The 19,698-nt window shown below is 36.6% G+C and overlaps 4 protein-coding genes and 1 long non-coding RNA gene across 5 annotated transcripts; 4 read left to right on the plus strand and 1 right to left on the minus strand.

The window, feature by feature from the left end:
- Positions 1-121: 121 nt before the first annotated feature.
- LOC115973552 (serine/threonine-protein phosphatase 7 long form homolog) lies at positions 122-4,004 on the plus strand. The gene is made up of 4 exons (XM_031093817.1): positions 122-690; positions 3,216-3,306; positions 3,420-3,812; positions 3,999-4,004. The coding sequence occupies exons 1-4, from the start codon at positions 122-124 to the stop codon at positions 4,002-4,004; spliced, it is 1,059 nt and encodes a 352-aa protein (XP_030949677.1).
- Positions 4,005-4,059: 55 nt separating this feature from the next.
- On the plus strand, positions 4,060-8,959 carry LOC115973553 (vegetative cell wall protein gp1-like). The gene is made up of 3 exons (XM_031093818.1): positions 4,060-4,858; positions 5,698-5,810; positions 8,869-8,959. The coding sequence occupies exons 1-2, from the start codon at positions 4,119-4,121 to the stop codon at positions 5,699-5,701; spliced, it is 744 nt and encodes a 247-aa protein (XP_030949678.1). The 5' UTR covers positions 4,060-4,118; the 3' UTR covers positions 5,702-5,810; positions 8,869-8,959.
- Positions 8,960-10,599: 1,640 nt separating this feature from the next.
- On the plus strand, positions 10,600-10,976 carry LOC115973554. The gene is made up of 2 exons (XR_004087771.1): positions 10,600-10,812; positions 10,928-10,976. It is a non-coding gene; the product is annotated as an uncharacterized LOC115973554 (long non-coding RNA).
- Positions 10,977-12,367: 1,391 nt separating this feature from the next.
- Positions 12,368-14,514, plus strand: LOC115973556 (26S proteasome regulatory subunit 8 homolog A-like). Its single transcript, XM_031093820.1, has 5 exons — positions 12,368-12,394; positions 12,605-12,829; positions 13,300-13,386; positions 13,904-14,071; positions 14,479-14,514. The coding sequence occupies exons 1-5, from the start codon at positions 12,368-12,370 to the stop codon at positions 14,512-14,514; spliced, it is 543 nt and encodes a 180-aa protein (XP_030949680.1).
- A 1,423-nt stretch (positions 14,515-15,937) lies between these two features.
- On the minus strand, positions 15,938-19,024 carry LOC115973555. Its single transcript, XM_031093819.1, has 2 exons — positions 16,313-19,024; positions 15,938-16,214 (listed from the first exon to the last, which is right to left on the minus strand). Exon 1 carries the CDS (start codon positions 18,965-18,967, stop codon positions 16,313-16,315), a length of 2,655 nt encoding a protein of 884 aa, XP_030949679.1. The 5' UTR covers positions 18,968-19,024; the 3' UTR covers positions 15,938-16,214.
- Between the last annotated feature and the right edge of the window lie 674 nt (positions 19,025-19,698).

Raw genomic sequence — 19,698 nt, forward strand, 5'->3', positions numbered from 1 at the left:
GAGGAACATCATCACCACAGTTGGTTTGGAGGGACTCCTGTGGGTCCCAGGTAGAGAGATTGACAATGGCCTGATAACGGCCTTAGTGGAGCGATGGCGGCCCGAGACTCACACCTTTCACATGCCACATGGTGAGGTGACCATCACATTGCAGGATGTGGAGGTTCTTCTCGGGCTTCCTGTTGATGGTGACGCTATATCAGGGAGCACACAAAAAACTTGGGTGAATGTGTGCCGGGACTTCCTTGGTTTTCAACTTGTAACTCAAAATAACCATAAGCAACTTGATGGGCAGAGGATTCTCATCAACCGCCTTTTGGAGGAAGTTGCTAACCCATTGCCGCCTGATGCTGAAGAGGATCAGCTGCATAAGTACGCACGATGCTACATCCTAGCGCTATTGGGGGACACAATATTCATGGACAAATCCGGCGATAGGGTGCATCTAATGTGGGTGCAGCAATTGGAAAACCTTCACAATCCACGGAGGTACAGTTGGGGAAGTGCTTGCCTTGCATGGTTGTATCGAGAGCTATGCAGGGCAAGCGAGGACACCGGTCAGATTGGTGGGTGCTTGCTGTTGCTCCAGTACTGGGCATGGGCCAGGTTCCCCTATTTGTGCCCGACAGTTGAGCGAGGCCCGCCAGTGGGTGCTTACGGTCCTCCAGTACGTGGTCCACTATCCCTGAAGTAAGTCTCTACCTCATACTGCTATAACATACTGTCTTCACCAAAGCACGAGTCTTATATTATGTTTTGAGTTCTTTTTCTATTTGGTTCTAACTTCTTCTTGAGGAATTTTATTTGCTATTTGAAGTCGTAGTCTCTTTAGGTTTTTTATAAAGGTTTTATTGTAATCAGTAACACTCATAGAGAGAGTCTTTAGGTTATTTATAAAGAATGTAAAAGACACTACATATAATGAGTAAGAGGTGAATCAGCATAAATGCTTTAATTTTATTATATATGTATAATTATTATATGAATTATAGTATTATATAAATTTTCAAAATGTCTGCACATTATGATGCACAATACCAAAAAAAGAATATAATAATAATAATTGATTCCCAATATGATTCTATATTTGACAACTAGAATGCATTACACACACACACACACACAAATGCATCTATATGTGGAAATTTGTTTTACCATCTTTATTTGCATATTTCCACTAGGATTGAGCCTGTCAACAATGCAGCCACAATCCCACCAATGATTTGTCTATTCAAGATGAAAGCCATTTCAAACAATATAAATCTAAATATTCCTTTTCAGTTTGGAACTTGGGGATTGTGCCTATAAGAAGCAAGAGAAGATATCGAACTCGAGTAATGATTAAAAGAAGTAGAGAAAACTCAGTTGGAAGGCCAATCAAAAAGGAATATAATATGTTACTTATATAGTTGGATGTTTTCATGTAAAGAGAGTTAGCATTATGACTCAGAATATAAAGTTCAACAGAAACCCCTAGAACAAAGAAATATATAATTGAGAATATATGTGGCCCATCCTGATTCATTAGGACTGTATTTAAGAAAGATCAAAATAAAACACTAGTGTGAAAGCTATTAGCAATATGAGCTTTTCAGTCAAGTTGTGTGGAACAATTTAATGGATGGGAATGTAAAACATTCAATGTCCTTCACGTTCAGCACCAAACCTTATCTCTTTGTTAAAGTTTCAAAGTGAATTATATTGAAGTAAGAAGCAAATTTAAACAGCTATGTATTCCAGCTCACACCATGCTATTGGGGCTTTGGAGTATACAGTAAACATTTATAAATTAAAACAGCTGCCAATTAAGCTAGAAGATGGTTTGGGTTTCAAACCAACGTGATGACGTACCTTGGAAATTAACTGCAATTGTTAGGTTCTCTTAAAATGGTTACTCTGACTAGGAAAAAAAGAAAAAAAAGAAAACTACGAAGCACACACATTGACATAGATATCATTTTTGTTTGCGTGCCTCACAAGGAAGAAGACACTATTACTGGATAGCGAACCAACCAGAATTTATGGCTTTTACAACACATGCTTATGGGTTTGGTAAGTTGGTTCATAATTTGTTGCCTCTAAATTAGGGACGGACCCAAGTGAGGGCCTAAGGGAGCCTGGGCCCCCTTGGGCCCCAAAAAACAAAAACAAAAAAAAAATTAATTAGTAGCTTAAATTTTTTTTTTTAAAAAAAAAAAAAAAGCTTGCCCCACCTTAGTTTTTAGCTTAGGCCCCCCTCGTGAATTCCTAGCCCAGCCAGCCCCCCTTATGAAGTACATTTACAGCCCATATATTTACACATATGTTGAAAAATTAAGCCCATGACCCATGTAAATCAAGAAGAAGAAGAAGAAAACTCAGAAAAACCTAACAGAGAAAGTGAAAGTCTGAAAGATGAAGGAAAAAAGAAAAAAAGAAAAAAGTAAGGAAATTTAGGAGAGGCGAGACAAAGTCACAGAGAGATAGAGAGGCTGAGGCGAGGCAGTTGCTATTGCTACTTCATCTTCTTTTTCTTCTTTCTTCTTTTTCTTCTTCTTCTTCTTTCTCTTCGTTCGCTAGTCCTTCTTCAATTCTATTTTGAATTTTCATTGCCTTGTTTTGTGTTTTCTTTCTTGTTTTGTGAACCTAGCATGTGACTAGTTGTTGGAAATGACAAAGAGACTTGAAAAAAAAAGTTTTAGGCTTTGTTTATGTGGGTCCACACGTAATATATAAGTAATAAAACTAGTACTGCAATATTTAACTTGAGCTTTTATATTTCTGTTTTTTAATAGTAATTTTTTAAGAATATTTTAATAGAAAAATTGTTTTAATAGTTTTTTTTTTTTTTTTTTTTGAGAATCAATAGTATTATTATAATTATTGGGTAGAGTTTTAGACTTGAAATTGATATATTAGTTGAAATATGGACTTATAGTTTTAAGACTCAATAAATTATATGGATGTTGACTCATAATATATAAAGAAATATAAGCATATAAAATTATAAATAAATAAAAAGTATAAAAAAGCTAACTTTGAATTAATTACTATTGCAATTCACATGACCTCACCCTCCACCTTACTTTCAATTTCCTCTTATTTCTTCATCTTAAGTGATTACAAAGTGCCCTCAAATTTCAATTTCCGTATATTTCCTTTAATTTAATATATGTGATTACATTATAGTTTTAACATTATCTCAGTACTTATTGATCCATTCTTCTTGATTGTAGGTGGTTGTGGGTCCCAAACAAGAAAAATAGGCCCGCCCACATCTTCAGGGACAGGTATCGCGAGCAACTAGCTTCCATGTTGCCAGACCAGGTATGAAAATGCCTTATTTTACGCTTTTACGAACGTCCATATAGGTTTCGTGAACTTTGAAATATAAACATTGTTCCCTAATGTGTTGTGTACTTCTTTTTTGGCTATTGTAGGTGGTGTGGCAGCCATATGAAGCTCATTTTGACGACCTCCCGCCGTGGTGTGTTGCAGGGAGGGCCGTATGGACGGCAAGGGTGCCGCTTGTATGTTTCCACCTAGTAGAGAAACATACACCGGATCGTGTTGTTCGTCAATTCGGGATGATCCAAGAAATTCCCCGCGCTGTTAACACTGACAAAGTGCTTCATGGCATTGATTTGAGGGGGAAGATCGGTGTTAATTGGATGCAGAAGCATGCTGCGCATATCCTTGAGTGGGGTAATCGCTTTGATCGGCGTTGCGAAGCTGTGCTTGGTGATATGCCTCCAGAGCACGAGTACCACGACTGGTTCAAAAGGGTGACTCGGAGGTTCATCGATAGGCCTGGTGCTGTAGTGACTCTGCTGGTAACTTCTCAATGTCTTCTACATGTTATAGATTGTGTGTCTTACCATGAAACCACTGTTTAGAGAGCATGATGTTTGTTACTACATTTTTTGCTTAGCACTTCATCTCCCTTTAATTTGCAATTATTAGTAGCAGAACCAACATTTATTTTATTATCAATTGGCATTGTTGATTTCGTATTGCAGGTCTAATATGTGTGGTTTTTCCATGTGCAGATTGAAGGATATGTCCGTTTGTTGAGGCGTCATCCAGTGGGCACCGAGGACCACAACGACATTACTGAGGTGCTGACGGCAGTGCAGGCGATGACACGTGTCCAACCTCCTATCCCTGAGGCCCCGATTGAGGAGGCAGCTATGCCTACCGGCCCAAGCACGAGCACAGCTCCGGCCGGATGTCAATCTCGTCCGCTTGTTGCTACCCCCCAGCTTGTCCCTGCCCCCGATCCCTCTGCATCCACCTCACATGCATCTGCCAGCCCCACCATACCTTCATCCACCCCACATCCATCCCCTACCGTCACCATCCCTTCACCCAACCCACATTCAGCTCCTACGCCCACCATCCCTTCACCTAGCTCACATCCAGCCCCTACGCCCACCATCCCTTCACGTAGCCCACATCCAGCCCCTACGCCCACCATCCCTTCACCCACCCCCCATCCATCTCCTTGCCCCACCATCCCTCCACCCACCCCACTTCCTTGTGATGGGTCTGACGTCCGTCCACCCACCCCACAGTCATTTCTTCAGCTGTCACCCATTCCATCCTTTGACCTGGGTACCCCACCTGACATGCAGCAGGAGCCACCCTCCCATAGTTCGTTTAGTACCCCTTCTTCAGCCATTGACGCACCCCATGTTCAGGCTGAGCAGGCGGTTGGGTTACCTACAGCGGCTGAAGCTCGGCCTAAACGCATATCAAAGGCACCTCCGTGTGGGACAGGGGGGCACAAACATGGACACAATGTTGGGCCTGAGGCATCTGACGAAGGACATGCAAGACCTCCTCCTCATTATACGAGACGGCGTAAGATTCAAAAAAGGTATCTGAAAGCTTAATATACGTGTTTCAGATATTAGGAATGACTTATGAGTGAGTTATGAAAAGTCCCTGTGGCAATGTGTCAGGTGTAAGGTCAATTGTGCTGGTGGCACTTGTTTTGCCAAGCTTACTTGTGTAGTTTTCAGTGTCTTGTTTGTGTGTAAGGTCTCGGTGTGCTTCTGAGCTGTCATATTTTGAGGAAGGTGTTCTTCTATGTTATTGTGAAGCTGTCAAATTTCCTGTTCAAATTGGTATACATTTTATTAGGTGGCATCCTGCATGTAAAGTCTGTTTAAATGATGCTCTAGCGCAAGAATGGTCTAGTGGTTCAATTGTGTTGCTTGCTTTTTCCTGGTCATGGTAAAAGGTGTCTTTGTTGGGGTCCCAATGATGGCATTTAGTAATTCTCTGCATGAAGTAGAAAAACTTATCTCAAAATTGAGGAATGATTTTATTTGTATTTATTTTTTTTTGGATTTTAGGGCTGTTATAGTCATCTCAATCCGGACCAATCAAAATTAGTTTCCATACCACTCAAGATTTGTCAGTATGAATTTAAAGCTTTCTTCACTTTTATTTATACAGAATAGTTGGTGCTTATATTTAGTGCAATCTTCCTGACAGATCATTTCTTTTGCTGTATAATTTATAGGAATAGTTTAGCCTTTTAAGGAAAAAAATTGTAAAATCTACTCTGTTTGTGTATCTATATATCTCGTATAGCCTCTCATTGTTTGGTGTTGTGCTTCTTATTAATTAATTTCCTATGGAAAGCAGAACTTTTTAGTCAGTGTTTTAATTGCTTTGATCTAAGATTCATTTTACATGTAATTCTGGCAGGTAGAAATGGACATGGAAGAGACTTGTGGATGGAAATGGAAATTTATCTGGACTGCAAGAAAGAATGCCTGAGAATAACATAGTACCCCCTCTAGGAGAAGATACACCTGATGGTATGCATCAATCCTTGGCTTTATACCTAACATAATATTGATTTTATCTGATATGGCTTGACTCAGGGGTTGTATGTATCTCTATTTGTGTGTTTTCCATAGTATTACTGCCTCTGCATTTATATGCATTTAGCAAGTATACTTTTGTATCTTTAACGGCACTCTTTGCTTTACACTTAGAATCCTTATAATAGATTCTTTAAAAGTGTGTCTATTTCTTATGTGCCTTTTTCCTTTATAATGTTTGAGCTTGTGTTAAGGCTGGTTTGGATTGATCCGGTTAGGTAACTGATATCATTTTACACAAATGTTCCATAATTTTTCTTTCTTCACTTGTTTTCCCTAAAAAAATTTGCTTTTGTTAATATATCTCTAACCACATTTGACATAAGAAGAAATCAAGGAATGTGGATGTGGAAGATCTACAATTAAAATTGAAAAGGATAAAAAGAAAAAGAAAAATATAAAATCAAGACACTCATTGAAAACAAGGATTGTGTCATACCAGTTGGAGTTAGCATTGTCTATATTGATTATTCTTTTCTTCACCTCCCCTTTTCCTTTTATTTTTAATGTTTAAGCTTGGTTAAGGCTGGGTCAGCTGGGTAAATGATGAACTTGGTTGTTGCTGTGACGGTGATGAGAGGTTACTTGTTGCAGAATATATGCCTACTGATACATTAGCAAAGCAGTTATTTCATTGTAAGTTTGTAAGCTTATCCTTGGTGTTGTTGCATGAGCACTACTCTATATATAATTGTATGTTATCTATTAACTAAACCCACTCTCTAAGTTTAATCTTATAAAATGCAAGAAGCAGGTCCTTTAATGATTCCCTGCATGGACATGGCTTGCCTGAATTCTATAGAAATAATTAAATCAACTATAAATTAATAAATAATGCAACATGTATGTAGGTTAATGGCCGTAGAAGCTAAGGTGAAAGTAACGTCAAAGAAGTGCCCTCGAATAGATATTTCATCCTACCAAGCAACTACGCGCATATTAAGATAAATGACTGTTGTCTAGTTGTCTTTATTTCCTATATCCTTTGTAATATCTACATTCTGAGTTGGTCTAAGTTATTTGGCCAATAAACCATAGGCTTGATGATGGGTTGTAGAAATTAAAAGGAAAGCCCTTTTCTTTTTTTTGGGGGGGGGGGGGGGGGGGAGGAAGGTTTTGGTGTTTTCCTATGACATTGCTGTAATTGTAAGACAGGCAGTTTCAAAGGGGTGGCAAAATGTATCAAATAAGTACTGAAGAAAGGGACCCTTTAATGCACAATGTCCTTTCCAACCAATAAAGATGAGTAACCTAATTAGGTTTTTGTCTATTAGTGAGGGGAAGGAAATGTCTTTATCAAAGTACCATAGGATGAGATGATCAACAAAAAAAAAAAAAGTACTAGAGGATGAAAAAATCCACTCGTTTGTTAGTGGTCCACTTATCTATAATGAGCTTGCTCCATAGTTTGGGGGCCTGCCAAGTGCCAAAGATGGGCATATTCTCTTTTCATTTCATGTGCCTCCCCTCCATCCACCATATCATGCTTTCATGCTTTTATAGAATTTTTAGGATATCTACGGTAGAATGTGAAATAGTTAACCAATTCTTCTTTTCAAAAAAAAAAAAAAATTCCCTATGTATATGTGCATTCTCTGCTGATCAGTATTTGGGCTTTAGAGATTAGAGGTTTGTGCATTCTCTTCAAATATCTTTCAAACTGTTGACTTGTATCTATTCATTCTTAAACAATCTGATTTGCAGGACTCTTGTAAATATGGAATTCAAAGAGATGCTGTTTATTTTCCCCCACGTCGTACTGAACAGTCACATGTTATGGGGCCATCCTATCCTCTGATGGTTTGTACCCTTTAGTTGCCTGAGCTCTTGGTATATGATCTTAGCTAGGGAAGTAATTATGTATATATCTCACAGACTACTGTATGACTCTTTGTAGGTGGGGATTCAATCACATGCAGTGGATATTAGTGCAGATGAATGAACGTGAGAGGTAGGGTCCAAGGAAACTGATGAAAAGGCTGATGAGGTTCTAAAGTAGGATATTTTGGATTGTTGGACGCCAAAAAATCACTACGGATGGACTGAATCTGAGTGTTAAACATGTTGGGTTTAGACCATCTGTAATGATTTTCTGGAGTCCAACAATCCAGAATATCCAACTTTAGAACCTCATCAGCCTTTTCATCGGTTTCCTTGGACCCTACCTCTCACGTTCAAGTAGCTGCACTAATGTTGGAGCTAATCTGAATGAAGGTTTTGAAACCTTAATTGAATAAAAAGGTATGCTTGTTTCCCAAATATTGCAACCTTGAATTAGCATAACGAGATTTTTATCAGAAAAACAAACTCAATTTATATTTATGCAGCCGTAGCTTCAAAATTTTTGTAGGCTTTTTATGTGGGTTGCTGATAAATGTACCTTCATTTTAACTGAAGGAGATTCAGCTAAGGCTCTTGCAGTAAGTTGTTGTGTCACTGTGCAGAGTTTTTTAGCATTAAAGTTAGCTCTATTGGGTTTCACTTTGTATGATTTTCGACTTTATTCATTGTATTACAGTTGTCATGAAGCGTCATGCGCTGCTTGAGTCACTTTGATTTCCTAATGTAATTATATTACTTGTAAATTTATCACACCCTTTTTTTTACATAGAGTAAAAAAATTCCTATATCAGAAAGTTATGTGCTTTATGGCGAGTCTGCAACTTCTATTTAGTTATCAGGATGTCATTTAATCAATGTTTTGGCTCAAATGTCATGGCATTGTAATGGGTGGATATGGTTGTCATGGGATGCTAAACACTAACTTATTTTTCATTCCTTTTTTTATTATTCTCTTCATTTAGGAATTAGGATGGGTGGCTAGTCATTAACATTGATGGATTTATTTAAAGTTGATTGCATAACACAGAAATATTGCATCTACTCAATTGCAGTAATTTTATTTTATGTTTCTACATATATATTTTTTACTTTCTTGAGTTTTGGTTAGGATTTGGTCAATGACGTTATCTAAAAAATTGACAGTGAGAAGGCTTAGGGAAGAATTACAGCTACTCCAGGAGCCTGGATCATTCATGCTATTTTCTGGCTGCTGTAATTCCTTCCTAACTCTCTCTGATTGCTTTTGGGTGACAACAGAAGCTGGAGAGACTTCAAGAAGAGGAATTAGTAGAGAAGCCATTTCAACGGAAACAAATGAAAGTAAGGTTCCCTGAGCATGGAAGAAGTGGAAGATCTGTTGTAACAATTAATAACTTGGAATTTGGCTTTGGAGATAAGGTGAATTGATATACTTAATCAAACTAGGAAGAGGGTTCTAGAAACATTGAATTATCTATTTCTGATTTTTTATGTTTTATGAAATTGATGAGTTGTGTGTCAGGTGCTCTTGAACAAGGCAAATCTTACAATTGAAAGGGGAGAAAAACTTGCCATAATTGGCCCAAATGGATGTGGAAAAAGCACTTTGCCGAAATTATCATTTGGATTTAGAGAAGCCAAGAGGGGGTGAAGTTTTGCTTGGGGAGCATAATGTCCTGCCAAACTATTTTGAGCAAAATCAGGTGTGTTAGTGTCTACAATGTTGTATCTCCCATTTATCTAATGATCATGGTGTTTCTACTTTTTCATGCTTAATTCTAAGCTCCAATGGTTTTACAAACATATACATGTACTTCATATATATTTTTATATAATTGGCAGTTTGTATGTTTTGCTAATTTTTTGCTTGTGCTAACTGACACTGACCCGCATCTATTTTAGGCTGAGGCACTTCATTTCAATAAAACAGTGCTTGAGACAGTAGTAGAAGCTGCAGAGGACTGGAGAAGTGATGACATAAAGGGACTCCTTGGGCGTTGTAATTTTAAAGCTGATATGCTTGATAGAAAGGTTTCTCTTTTGAGTGGTGGTGAGAAGGTAAGCTAAAACTGTATGCTCTTATGCGATTTTGTATTCTCTCGTAGTGGACATATATCTGGCATTTATGTGTGCCATAACAAGTTCTGTTTTGTGCTTCAGATCTTTAACTGGAACATGTACCTATCAAGAAAAAAAAATTCCCAAAAAAACTTTAACTGGAAAATTAATTTATAATTTTCTTAGTCTCTTGTATATACACTAGAGTAGTATTGTACTTTAATGGAAAGCAGAAATTATCAACAGCATGAATTTCCTAGTCTCTTGTATATATTTCATAATGTTAAAGAGTACTATTGTAGTTTAATGGAAATAAGAAAGTGCAGCACAATCTGGTGGATTTCATTTCCGGTGATAGTTTGAGGATTTTTGGACAAAGTCTTGTGATTTCCTGAATGAAAACTGCTGAGATGATAGACAAAATATACAACTAAAAACCATTACATGATTTTGTCTATGTCATTCTTAATTCCAGTGTTCTGATTTTTCAGCATGGTTTTTGGTGTTTCTTTTCCACCCCTTTGTCTAAAAAAAGATTATTTGTTGAGTTTTAGTTGGACCCAAGGAGATTCTAGGAAGGGTGGAAGACACAAATATTTTGTGGATTTTATGTATCATTTGGAAGTTAGATGTATGACTTAAACTGGATCTATTTCAATGCATCCAGTGATCTACATGTGTAATTTTTTTCCTGGCATAGGGTTGCACTTGTGCCTGTGTAAATATGTATGCTTGTCTGTTAAGCCCATTGAGGCCTAATTTGTGATCATATCATGAGATACATTATTGACATTGTTAAGCCCATTATGCAACTATAAATGAAAAATAAAATAAAATTATCATATCCCATGTGCATAGCTTAGTGGGAGTCTGGACGTTGTCCTCCATGCAGTGCAATTATCCAATTGCTAAATTTATTAGTACTTTATGACCTTGTGTATATATTACAGTATTATCTTGAGAAAAATCTTGATGCGAGGATGAGGGAGCTAGAACGTGAGGCCGAGCTGATATGCTGAAGGCTCCTAAAATTAATGCCAAATCCAAGATGTCTAAGGTAAGCATTGTTGTTATTATTACCAGCATTATGAAACAGGAAAGGAAATGATATAGCTTCATAAGCTTCTGCTGTAGCAATCTGAGTTGAAATTTAGATTTTGTTCCTCTAATAGGCCGAGAAGGAAGCCCTGAAGAAGCAGAAAAGGCAAGCATTTCAGCAGGCAAAACAAAAATCAAAAGGAACGAAGAATTCTAAGAGGTGGAATTGATTGATTCACCCATATTCTTCATTGAAGATTCCTCCACTGTTTCAATTTTTTTTTTACTTGTAAAAAAGCCTAGGAGATAAGGTGGCCTGTTGTGAGCCAGGTAGTTGTCCTCATGTATATAATTTAAATAGAATTATAGGTATTACTTGAAATTAAGGCTGTAATTGAAAATCTTGTTCTAGCAATTTGTTCTCCTTTACTAATGATTGCAGAACCCCGACAACATGCATTTATGCTTTCGAAAGCCATATAATGTAAGGAAAACATGAAGGCAGGAGTTCAGGGACTGTTTGATTATACCCCCTTTTGAAAACCTGGTTGTAGATATCATTTTACCATAAATCCAACAGAGTTATTGAATGTATGAAGTGTGCTAAATAAATGAAGCCTAAATTCAGAAAATACATTCAAGTATGACATGGTAGCCTCCCAGAATGACGTAAAACCCACCGGTAGCTAGCTACTACTGCTTTGGTTGTTAATTATTATTATTATTTTTTGGCTGACACAGCTAGTATTGTGTTAGACTAAGTACATTGAAAGTTGGGGTGCCTACCACGAACCTTCTTGGAATGAATCTTAAAATTTTGTATGTGATAGTGGTTGCATCAAAGATGGTTGTTGTTGCTGTTCTGAAACTTGCAACCATTGGCAACGACAGATGTAAACTTTGAACTAGATTTGTAGATTCTTTACCCAAAAAAAGAAAAAGGATTTGTAAACAAATAAAATAAATGGAATGTTAAATTGCTAACTTGGTTTCAAACTATTTGGGCTAAATTTAATTTAACACTCAACTACTATTTGTATAATTGTATCAATATTTTTTTTTTTAGACATACTATTTGTATCAATTTAATCACTTAACTTTCAAAATCAAGCCAATGTCATCATTAGGTGTGAATTTTTTTAGTAACTTTAATAAAATGGCCACCCTCCAAAAAAAAATAATAATAATAATAAAATGGCCAAACTACAATTTGTTGGTTTTTATAAATTTGTCACAGTTTTAGTTTTAGTTGGGTTTTGTTAACAGATGCCCTTAGATTATTTCTTACCAAATCATTTTTAAGGACAAAAAGTATCTCCCAATTTTTTTATCAGATGCTTTTAAAAATAGTTCCTAAACCTTAATTCTATATAGAGCATCGTTATCTTTTCCCCACATTTAATAGTATCAATTTTGTCCCTCGACTTTCAAATCAATTTTGTTCATACACTTTTAAAACCAATTTCTAAGAATAAAATTAACTTGATTTAAATGTTGAAAGTCGAAATTAGCACATTTATATTAACATTGATGCCATTTTAAAGTTATATATATACACACTATTTGTCAAAGTAATGGGGAAGAATAACGTTTTAGTTAAGGTAAGTAATATTCCTATATGAATGCACTCAATTGTAAATTTGCAGCTGTGCCATAACTATTTATTTTTTTCAAAAGTAATGATATTTTAGCAAGGGAATAGAGTATTACATGCACAAGGAGTGCCTTAGGAGTGCCTTTTTGTTAATAAGAGATGGTTTGATAACAGTTTGAATACATTTTTATCTAAACAATCTCATCTTGTTTCCCAGGTTCATCTTGAACGGAAATATGTTGTTGACATTGATAAAAATATCGATATCACCAAGATAACTCCATCAACAAGAGTTGCTCTCCGTAATGACAGTTATGTGCTTCATTTAATCTTGCAAAGCAAAGTTGATCCATTGGTCAACCTCATGAAAGTTGAAAAGGTCCCAGATTCCACATATGACATGATTGGCGGTCTTGACCAGCAAATTAAAGAGATAAAGGAGGTTTGCCTCGTGTACCGTTTTAGTTTCTGCATTTAAACTGGTAGTGGCAATGGTGACAGTGAAGTGCAGCGGACTATGCTGGAGCTTCTCAACCAGCTGGATGGATTTGAAGCATCAAATAAAATAAAGGTATCCTGTGTGTTTTCATTATGCAGCTTGGGTTGTTTAGTTTTTGGTACTTTTCTTTATTGTGACATCAACTATTTAAACAGATTTTGGAACTTATTGTAAGTATTTGCCAAGCATGTAAAAAATAAGCTTCATTCTTGTAAAGATTGCCAGTATTTTATTGAATTTAAACAATCTCAACTCTTTTGGATGGATTTGGATAGAATGATAAGTATAGTCTTGTTAATTCCATAACGACCTATTGCACTGGGCTATTAAAGTCTTCAAAAGTGAAAGATTGTGTGTTTTCTCTGTGCATAATCATATTGTCACAGATTTTTTTCGTTTTATTTTTGTTGCAGGCTGTGTGCACAGAATCTGGGATGTTTGCTCTGTGGGAGAGGAGGGTTAATGTAACACAAGAAGATTTTGAGATGGTAGTGGCAAAGGTAATGAAGAAGGAGACTGAGGAAAACATGTCATTGCGGAAGCTATGGAAGTAGTGTGTGTCCATGTTAATGTTTTGTTTCACTCCACCACCCTGAATATAATTGATCCGTGGCTTTGTTCTTCACACACAGCCAACAGCTCTGTTCTTTGTATGGATTATGAAGCACATGGGGGTGCCTACACTTTGTTGAAGTTTTTTAAATACCACTGGCATCTCTGTTTATTTTGTTAAATATTCTTTTGTGATACATTTTTATGTAATATGTGTTTAATTATTGTAAATTTGCAGCTGTGCCTTAATTATTTATTTTTTTGAAACGTAATGATATTTTAGCAAGAGAATAGACTATTACATGCACAAGGAGTGCCTTAGGAGTGCCTTTTTGTTAATAAGAGATGGTTTGAAAACAGTTTGAATACATTTTTATCTAAACAATCTCATCTTGTTTCCCAGGTTCATCTTGAACGGAAATATGTTGTTGACATTGATAAAAATATCGATATCGATATCCCAAGATAACTCCATCAACAAGAGTTGCTCTCCGTAATGACAGTTATGTGCTTCATTTAATCTTGCAAAGCAAAGTTGATCCATTGGTCAACCTCATGAAAGTTGAAAAGGTTCCAGATTCCACATATGACATGATTGGCGGTCTTGACCAGCAAATTAAAGAGATAAAGGAGGTTTGCCTCGTGTACCCTTTTACTTTCTGCATTTAAACTGGTAGTGGCAATGGTGACAGTGAAGTGCAGCGGACTATGCTGGAGCTTCTCAACCAGCTGGATGGATTTGAAGCATCAAATAAAATAAAGGTATCGTGTGTGTTTTCATTATGCAGCTTGGGTTGTTTAGTTTTTGGTACTTTTCTTTATTGTGACCTCAACTATTTAAACAGATTCATCTCTTATTGTAAGTATTTGGCAAGCATGTCAAAATAAGCTTCATTCTTGTAAAGATTGCCAGTATTTTATTGAATTTAAACAATGTCAACTCTTTTGGATGGATTTGGATTCAAATGATAAGTATAGTCTTGTTAATTCCATAACAATGTTGATTTTCTTTTCGTTTTCTTTTTTTTTTGGATTTACAGGGTTGGGTTACTTATATGTTGGCAATTGAAAACTAAAAAACCAGATTGTATAATTTTATTTTGTTCATTTCAGTTATATTTTTGGATTTACAAGGTATTTACTCTTCGATGTTGGTGGTTTAGTAAAAAATTACCTGAAAATAGTTCTCAATGGTAATAAAAAAAATTTGAAAAAAAAATCCAGTAGAACTCTAGTTTGATGGGTTACCATAAATGGAAATCGAGTATGTTATACTCGATTTCCATAAATGGAAATCGAGACTCTAAGACTCGATTTCCATTTATGGAAACCGAGTATAACATACTCGAGTTTTACTGGGAATTAAAGGAATCCCAGTAGAACTCGAGTATTTTATACTCGGTTTCCATAAATGGAAATCGAGTCTTAGAGACTCGATTTCCATTTATGGAAACCGAGTATAACATACTCGAGTTCCACTGGGAATTTTTTTTTTTCTTTTTTGGCCGCAGGTGACCAGAATTATTTACCACATTAAATTACGTTTTTTAGTTCTCAAATTGGGGTAAAAAAAAAAAGGAAAAAAAAATCCCAATAGAACTCGAGTATTTTATACGTTTTTTAGTTCTCAAATTGGGGTAAAAAAAAAAAGGAAAAAAAAATCCCGATAAAACTCGAGTATTTTATACGTTTTTTAGTTCTCAAATTGGGGTAAAAAAAAAAAGGAAAAAAAAATCCCAATAGAACTCTCTAATTTTACGTTTTTTAGTTCTCAAATTGGGGTAAAAAAAAAAAAGGAAAAAATCCCGATAAAACTCGAGTATTTTATACGTTTTTAGTTCTCAAATTGGGGTAAAAAAAAAAAAAAAAATCCAATAGAACTCGAGTATTTATACGTTTTTTAGTTCTCAAATTGGGTAAAAAAAAAAGGAAAAAAAATCCCGATAGAACTCGAGTATTTTATACGTTTTTTAGTTCTCAAATTGGGGTAAAAAAAAAAAGGAAAAAAAAATCCCAATAGAACTCGAGTATTTTATACGTTTTTTAGTTCTCAAATTGGGGTAAAAAAAAAAAGGAAAAAAAAATCCCGATAAAACTCGAGTATTTTATACGTTTTTTAGTTCTCAAATTGGGGTAAAAAAAAAAAGGAAAAAAAAATCCCAATAGAACTCGAGTATTTTATACTCGGTTTCCATAAATAGAAATCGAGTCTTAGATACTTGAGTTCTTTTGGATGGAATTTTTTTTTTTTTTTGCCGCAGGTGCATGGACCAGAATTAGTTTTCTCCCCTACAGCAAATTTTGCAGGGTCCAGAACACATCAAACAACTACATACTAGCATATGATAGGCGAAGGGAGCATACATTAAAGTTCTACAACCAAATTAAAACAGTAACTATTCAATAAAATTATTGTTGGACAAAAGTCTTAGCACACAATGGCAGTTCAATACTAGAAGGGCCTTGTGGTTGAACTTGCCAAAGTATCATTGTTCGTATTATAGGAAAGAGCTGCATCACGCAACTAATGTAACGAGTAAAATGGATAGCAAAGAGTTCAATTATTCGTAATTTACAACAATAAACAAAATAACAAAACCTTTAATACAACATAGTCTACATATTCGCCTAGCGGATATAACATATTATACATAGTCACCTAACACTTGTCCATACTGATACAACATACTCTACATAATCACCTAGCTTGTCCATACAGAAGATAACGACAAGTCCCACGTACAATGTCACTTACGAAAATCAAGTCTCCGCTTGCCTGACAAACATGAAATACGGTTATTAGTTTCCAAATGCAAAGAACAAAAACCAAATGACATTCTGAGTATATTATATAAAAACAGTGACGTCACTTGCCTAGTTCATAGCACTACCACTTGTCGAAGCCCCATGGGAATTGGGACAGCATCTACGGTTATGCCCCTCTTGATGACACACTCTACATCGTTGCCTCGGTTGAATCTCCCTCAACTCCGGATCTTCCCTCCGGCTTCCCCGTTCTCGCCGTACCCCATCCATTTCATTCCTTATTCTTGACATCGTAGGACGACCTTTGGCCCGCAACAATCGTGGGTCAGGCACCCACCGTGGTCCGCGAACGTCTGTCCATAATGACTCTGACTTTGGCACCACAAAATTATGTGAATATGTGAGAATGGCGTTGTTCAGACTGTAACATGGGTCAATATAGCTGGGCGCATCGAGATGCAGACTTTTAAGAACTTTAATTGCATGTGAACAAGGGATCTTCAAGTTTTGCCACTTTCCACAACCACAGGTTCTATCAAATATGCGCACATCATGACTGTGATTTCCCCCTCCAGCTCTATGGTCGTTATACGGGGTAACCACTTGATATATACCCTCTGCATGATTATAATTCCTCAGAGTGTGTCCTGCAATTTTCTGCTCATTTTTGTTATAGATCTCCATTGCATAATCACTCCACACCTTACCTCGAGAGAGATCAGAAGTAATTTGTTTATGTCGATCGTGGAAATATGCAACAAGTTTAAAATAAGTGAACTCAACCATTGCAGCAATTGGCAAACCGCGGGCACCTTTAAGAACCCCATTAAAGCACTCAGAGATATTGGTTGTCATTGCCCCGTAACGTCTTCCACCATCATGTGACTGGGTCCATTTGTCTACATCCTCACTCATTAGATATGTGTATGGCATATAACGTATAATCCGGCGATCAGTAGGGTCTACACCCCTCAGTAAATTAATCTCGGCCTCCTTAATGGTTTGCATTATAGACACAAATTTAGCATCACAAGTCGCATATCCAGCTTTCAAGGCCAATGCCTTTAGAGTCGGGTTATTAAAATGTGTGTTGAAGTTGCTAGCAACATGTCGAAGGCAATATCGATGATATACCCGTTCTCTTCCGCCTTGCCCTCTAGGCCACTCTCGAATGGCGCATTTGATACCTTTATGTCGGTCAGAAATAATGCAAATATCCTTGTTTTCAATAACACGCTCTATCGAAGTCCTGAGACACTCTAAAAACCACCCCCAACTAGCCCCTGACTCCTTGTCCACAACAGCAAAGGCGATAGGCAAAACCTTTTGATTAGCATCGGTTGCCATTGCAATCATCAATACCCCTTTGTATTTACCATATAAATGAGTTCCATCAATACTGATCACTGGCCTGCAATACTGGAATGCAGCAATGCATGGAGCGAATGCCCAATATACATAGCGCAGTAACGTAGTACCTTCTAATGGCTTAGGTATGGTGTGATAGCTATACTGGGTACCCGAATCCTGATCCAAGTATGCCAACAACAACTTTCGCAACCTTTGGTAAGACTCCTCCCAATCCCCAAAAATCTTAGCAATTGCCTTTTGTTTTGCGTCCCATACTTTATAGTAAGAAAGCTCATGATCATACTTAGTACGGATGATCTCCCAAAGCTCATCAACAGTAGCAGTGTGCTTTTTTCGCAATCTTCCCACAATTTCTGATGCAACAAAATTAGAATCCATCATTCTACCATCTCTTCGCAGCCCAAAGGGTATACAACTGTGTGGACCCACATAAGACGTGACCATCCACAGACCATTGAATTTAGGCTTCATGTATGCCCCAACGTACCACTTGCAATTGTCGTCAATGCATGCGGCGCACAATTCAGTTGTGCTCGACCTTTGGATGGAGAAATTTCTATTATCCTTTGCTGCGTATATTATCAATGCACGCTTCACCGCAGCTTTATTTGCAAAAGTCAACCCTTTACAAAAATGCATCCCATCTTGCCAAGTACAAAGATATGGTATCTGAAGACGTGAAGGATCAACCATATTTTCCCAAGTATTTGCGTAGAATGAGTCCGCAGGAGGTCTGTAGCCAGTGGTCGTATCTGTATCATGCTGGACACCAATATCATCATCATCTGCATCACCTTCATCATGGTACTCCATATTTTCCTCTTCAAAATTAGGAACGACTTCATGCTCATCCACATCGTTCTCAAAGTCACCTCGCTCAATCCTCTCTTCGTACTGATCCATATCATCATTATTTTCACCATCATTCGCAGCATGATCTTCGTCTTCGTCTTCGTCTTCGTCTTCCTCCTCTAAATGTGTCTCTTGAGAGTAGAGGGTTCCACCAGTATTCGCAACATAATCTTGAGATGAGAGCGTATAACCTCCCATTGCATACCCTCCCATTGTAGTGCATCCATCATCTAGGGTTGTAAATTGTAAAGCCGTAGATGTTTCTTGCACCACCTCAGTACTGTTGTCTACACTCGCCTCCAAACTTACATACAACTCAGCAGCATTTACTTGGGGCATTTTCTGGATCCTATTAAACATCATCTTTACATGTTTATCTTCTTTAATCGCCATATACCCATAATTTATCCGTTCATGAAGAACTTCTTGTGGGCAACGATAAATAATCTTGATGTCATACCAAGCAGGGTTCAATTTCAATTCGTCCATTATTTTCCTCTTCAAATCAGTCAACGTCTTCAACTTACGACGTAACATCATGTAGTAGCATTCGATACCCTCCCCTCTAAATGGGAATCCGTCAATCCCTTCAGGATTGTAAAGGGGTCCACCGAAGTATACATTTATGTCAATATTCTTCAAAGATTGTGCACCTATTAGAGAGCCAACTAAATTTATGTTAGTGACATATTTGATCTCTTTCATTTCACATCAATTACAAAACCTTTTCTATCTACTCAAAGTACAAGAATCACAACTTCTAAAAGTGTAACAATTGCATATACTCACCCCACATCACATACAAACACACTCAATCATTATAATTTCATACTCAAACAAATAAAAAAACTGAAGACAAAACTCACCCCCATTACAAAATTGAAACTCAGCTCTAACAAAAATATAAATAAAAATATCAAACCAAACAACAAAAGTCATGAGGATGTGCAAATGAATGAGTGCAATTATGTAACAACATCATTCAAGTAATTTTAAATTAATGCCATACCCTATTACACTACTATTGATGAAATAACATAGAGCAGGGTTCATCAGACAAAAAAAGAAAAAGAAAAACACTAATGTGAATATAATCATGATCAATCAAATTAGACATATCATCTAATTTAATATATAAATATAAATATATTTATATATTTAGCCTATTTATACAACTATATAATTAAATATTTATATAAATATATTTATATTTAGCCTATTTATACAACTATATAATTAAATATTTATATATTTATATAAGTATTTATATA

Source organism: Quercus lobata, unplaced genomic scaffold (genome assembly GCF_001633185.2).
Source record: "Quercus lobata isolate SW786 unplaced genomic scaffold, ValleyOak3.0 Primary Assembly Scq3eQI_2017, whole genome shotgun sequence".
Taxonomy (NCBI): domain Eukaryota; kingdom Viridiplantae; phylum Streptophyta; class Magnoliopsida; order Fagales; family Fagaceae; genus Quercus; species Quercus lobata.

Coding starts and splice junctions, on each gene's coding strand:
- LOC115973552 (XM_031093817.1), top strand. CDS start 122: ATGCCACATGGTGAGGTGACCATCACATTGCAGGATGTGGAGGTTCTT. Junction 691..3,215: donor CGTGGTCCACTATCCCTGAA/GTAAGTCTCTAC, acceptor TCTTGATTGTAG/GTGGTTGTGGGTCCCAAACA. Junction 3,307..3,419: donor CTTCCATGTTGCCAGACCAG/GTATGAAAATGC, acceptor TGGCTATTGTAG/GTGGTGTGGCAGCCATATGA.
- LOC115973553 (XM_031093818.1), top strand. CDS start 4,119: ATGACACGTGTCCAACCTCCTATCCCTGAGGCCCCGATTGAGGAGGCA.
- LOC115973556 (XM_031093820.1), top strand. CDS start 12,368: ATGGGGAAGAATAACGTTTTAGTTAAG. Junction 12,395..12,604: donor AGAATAACGTTTTAGTTAAG/GTAAGTAATATT, acceptor CTTGTTTCCCAG/GTTCATCTTGAACGGAAATA. Junction 13,387..13,903: donor TTGAGATGGTAGTGGCAAAG/GTAATGAAGAAG, acceptor CGATATCCCAAG/ATAACTCCATCAACAAGAGT.
- LOC115973555 (XM_031093819.1), bottom strand. CDS start 18,967: ATGATGTTACGTCGTAAGTTGAAGACGTTGACTGATTTGAAGAGGAAA.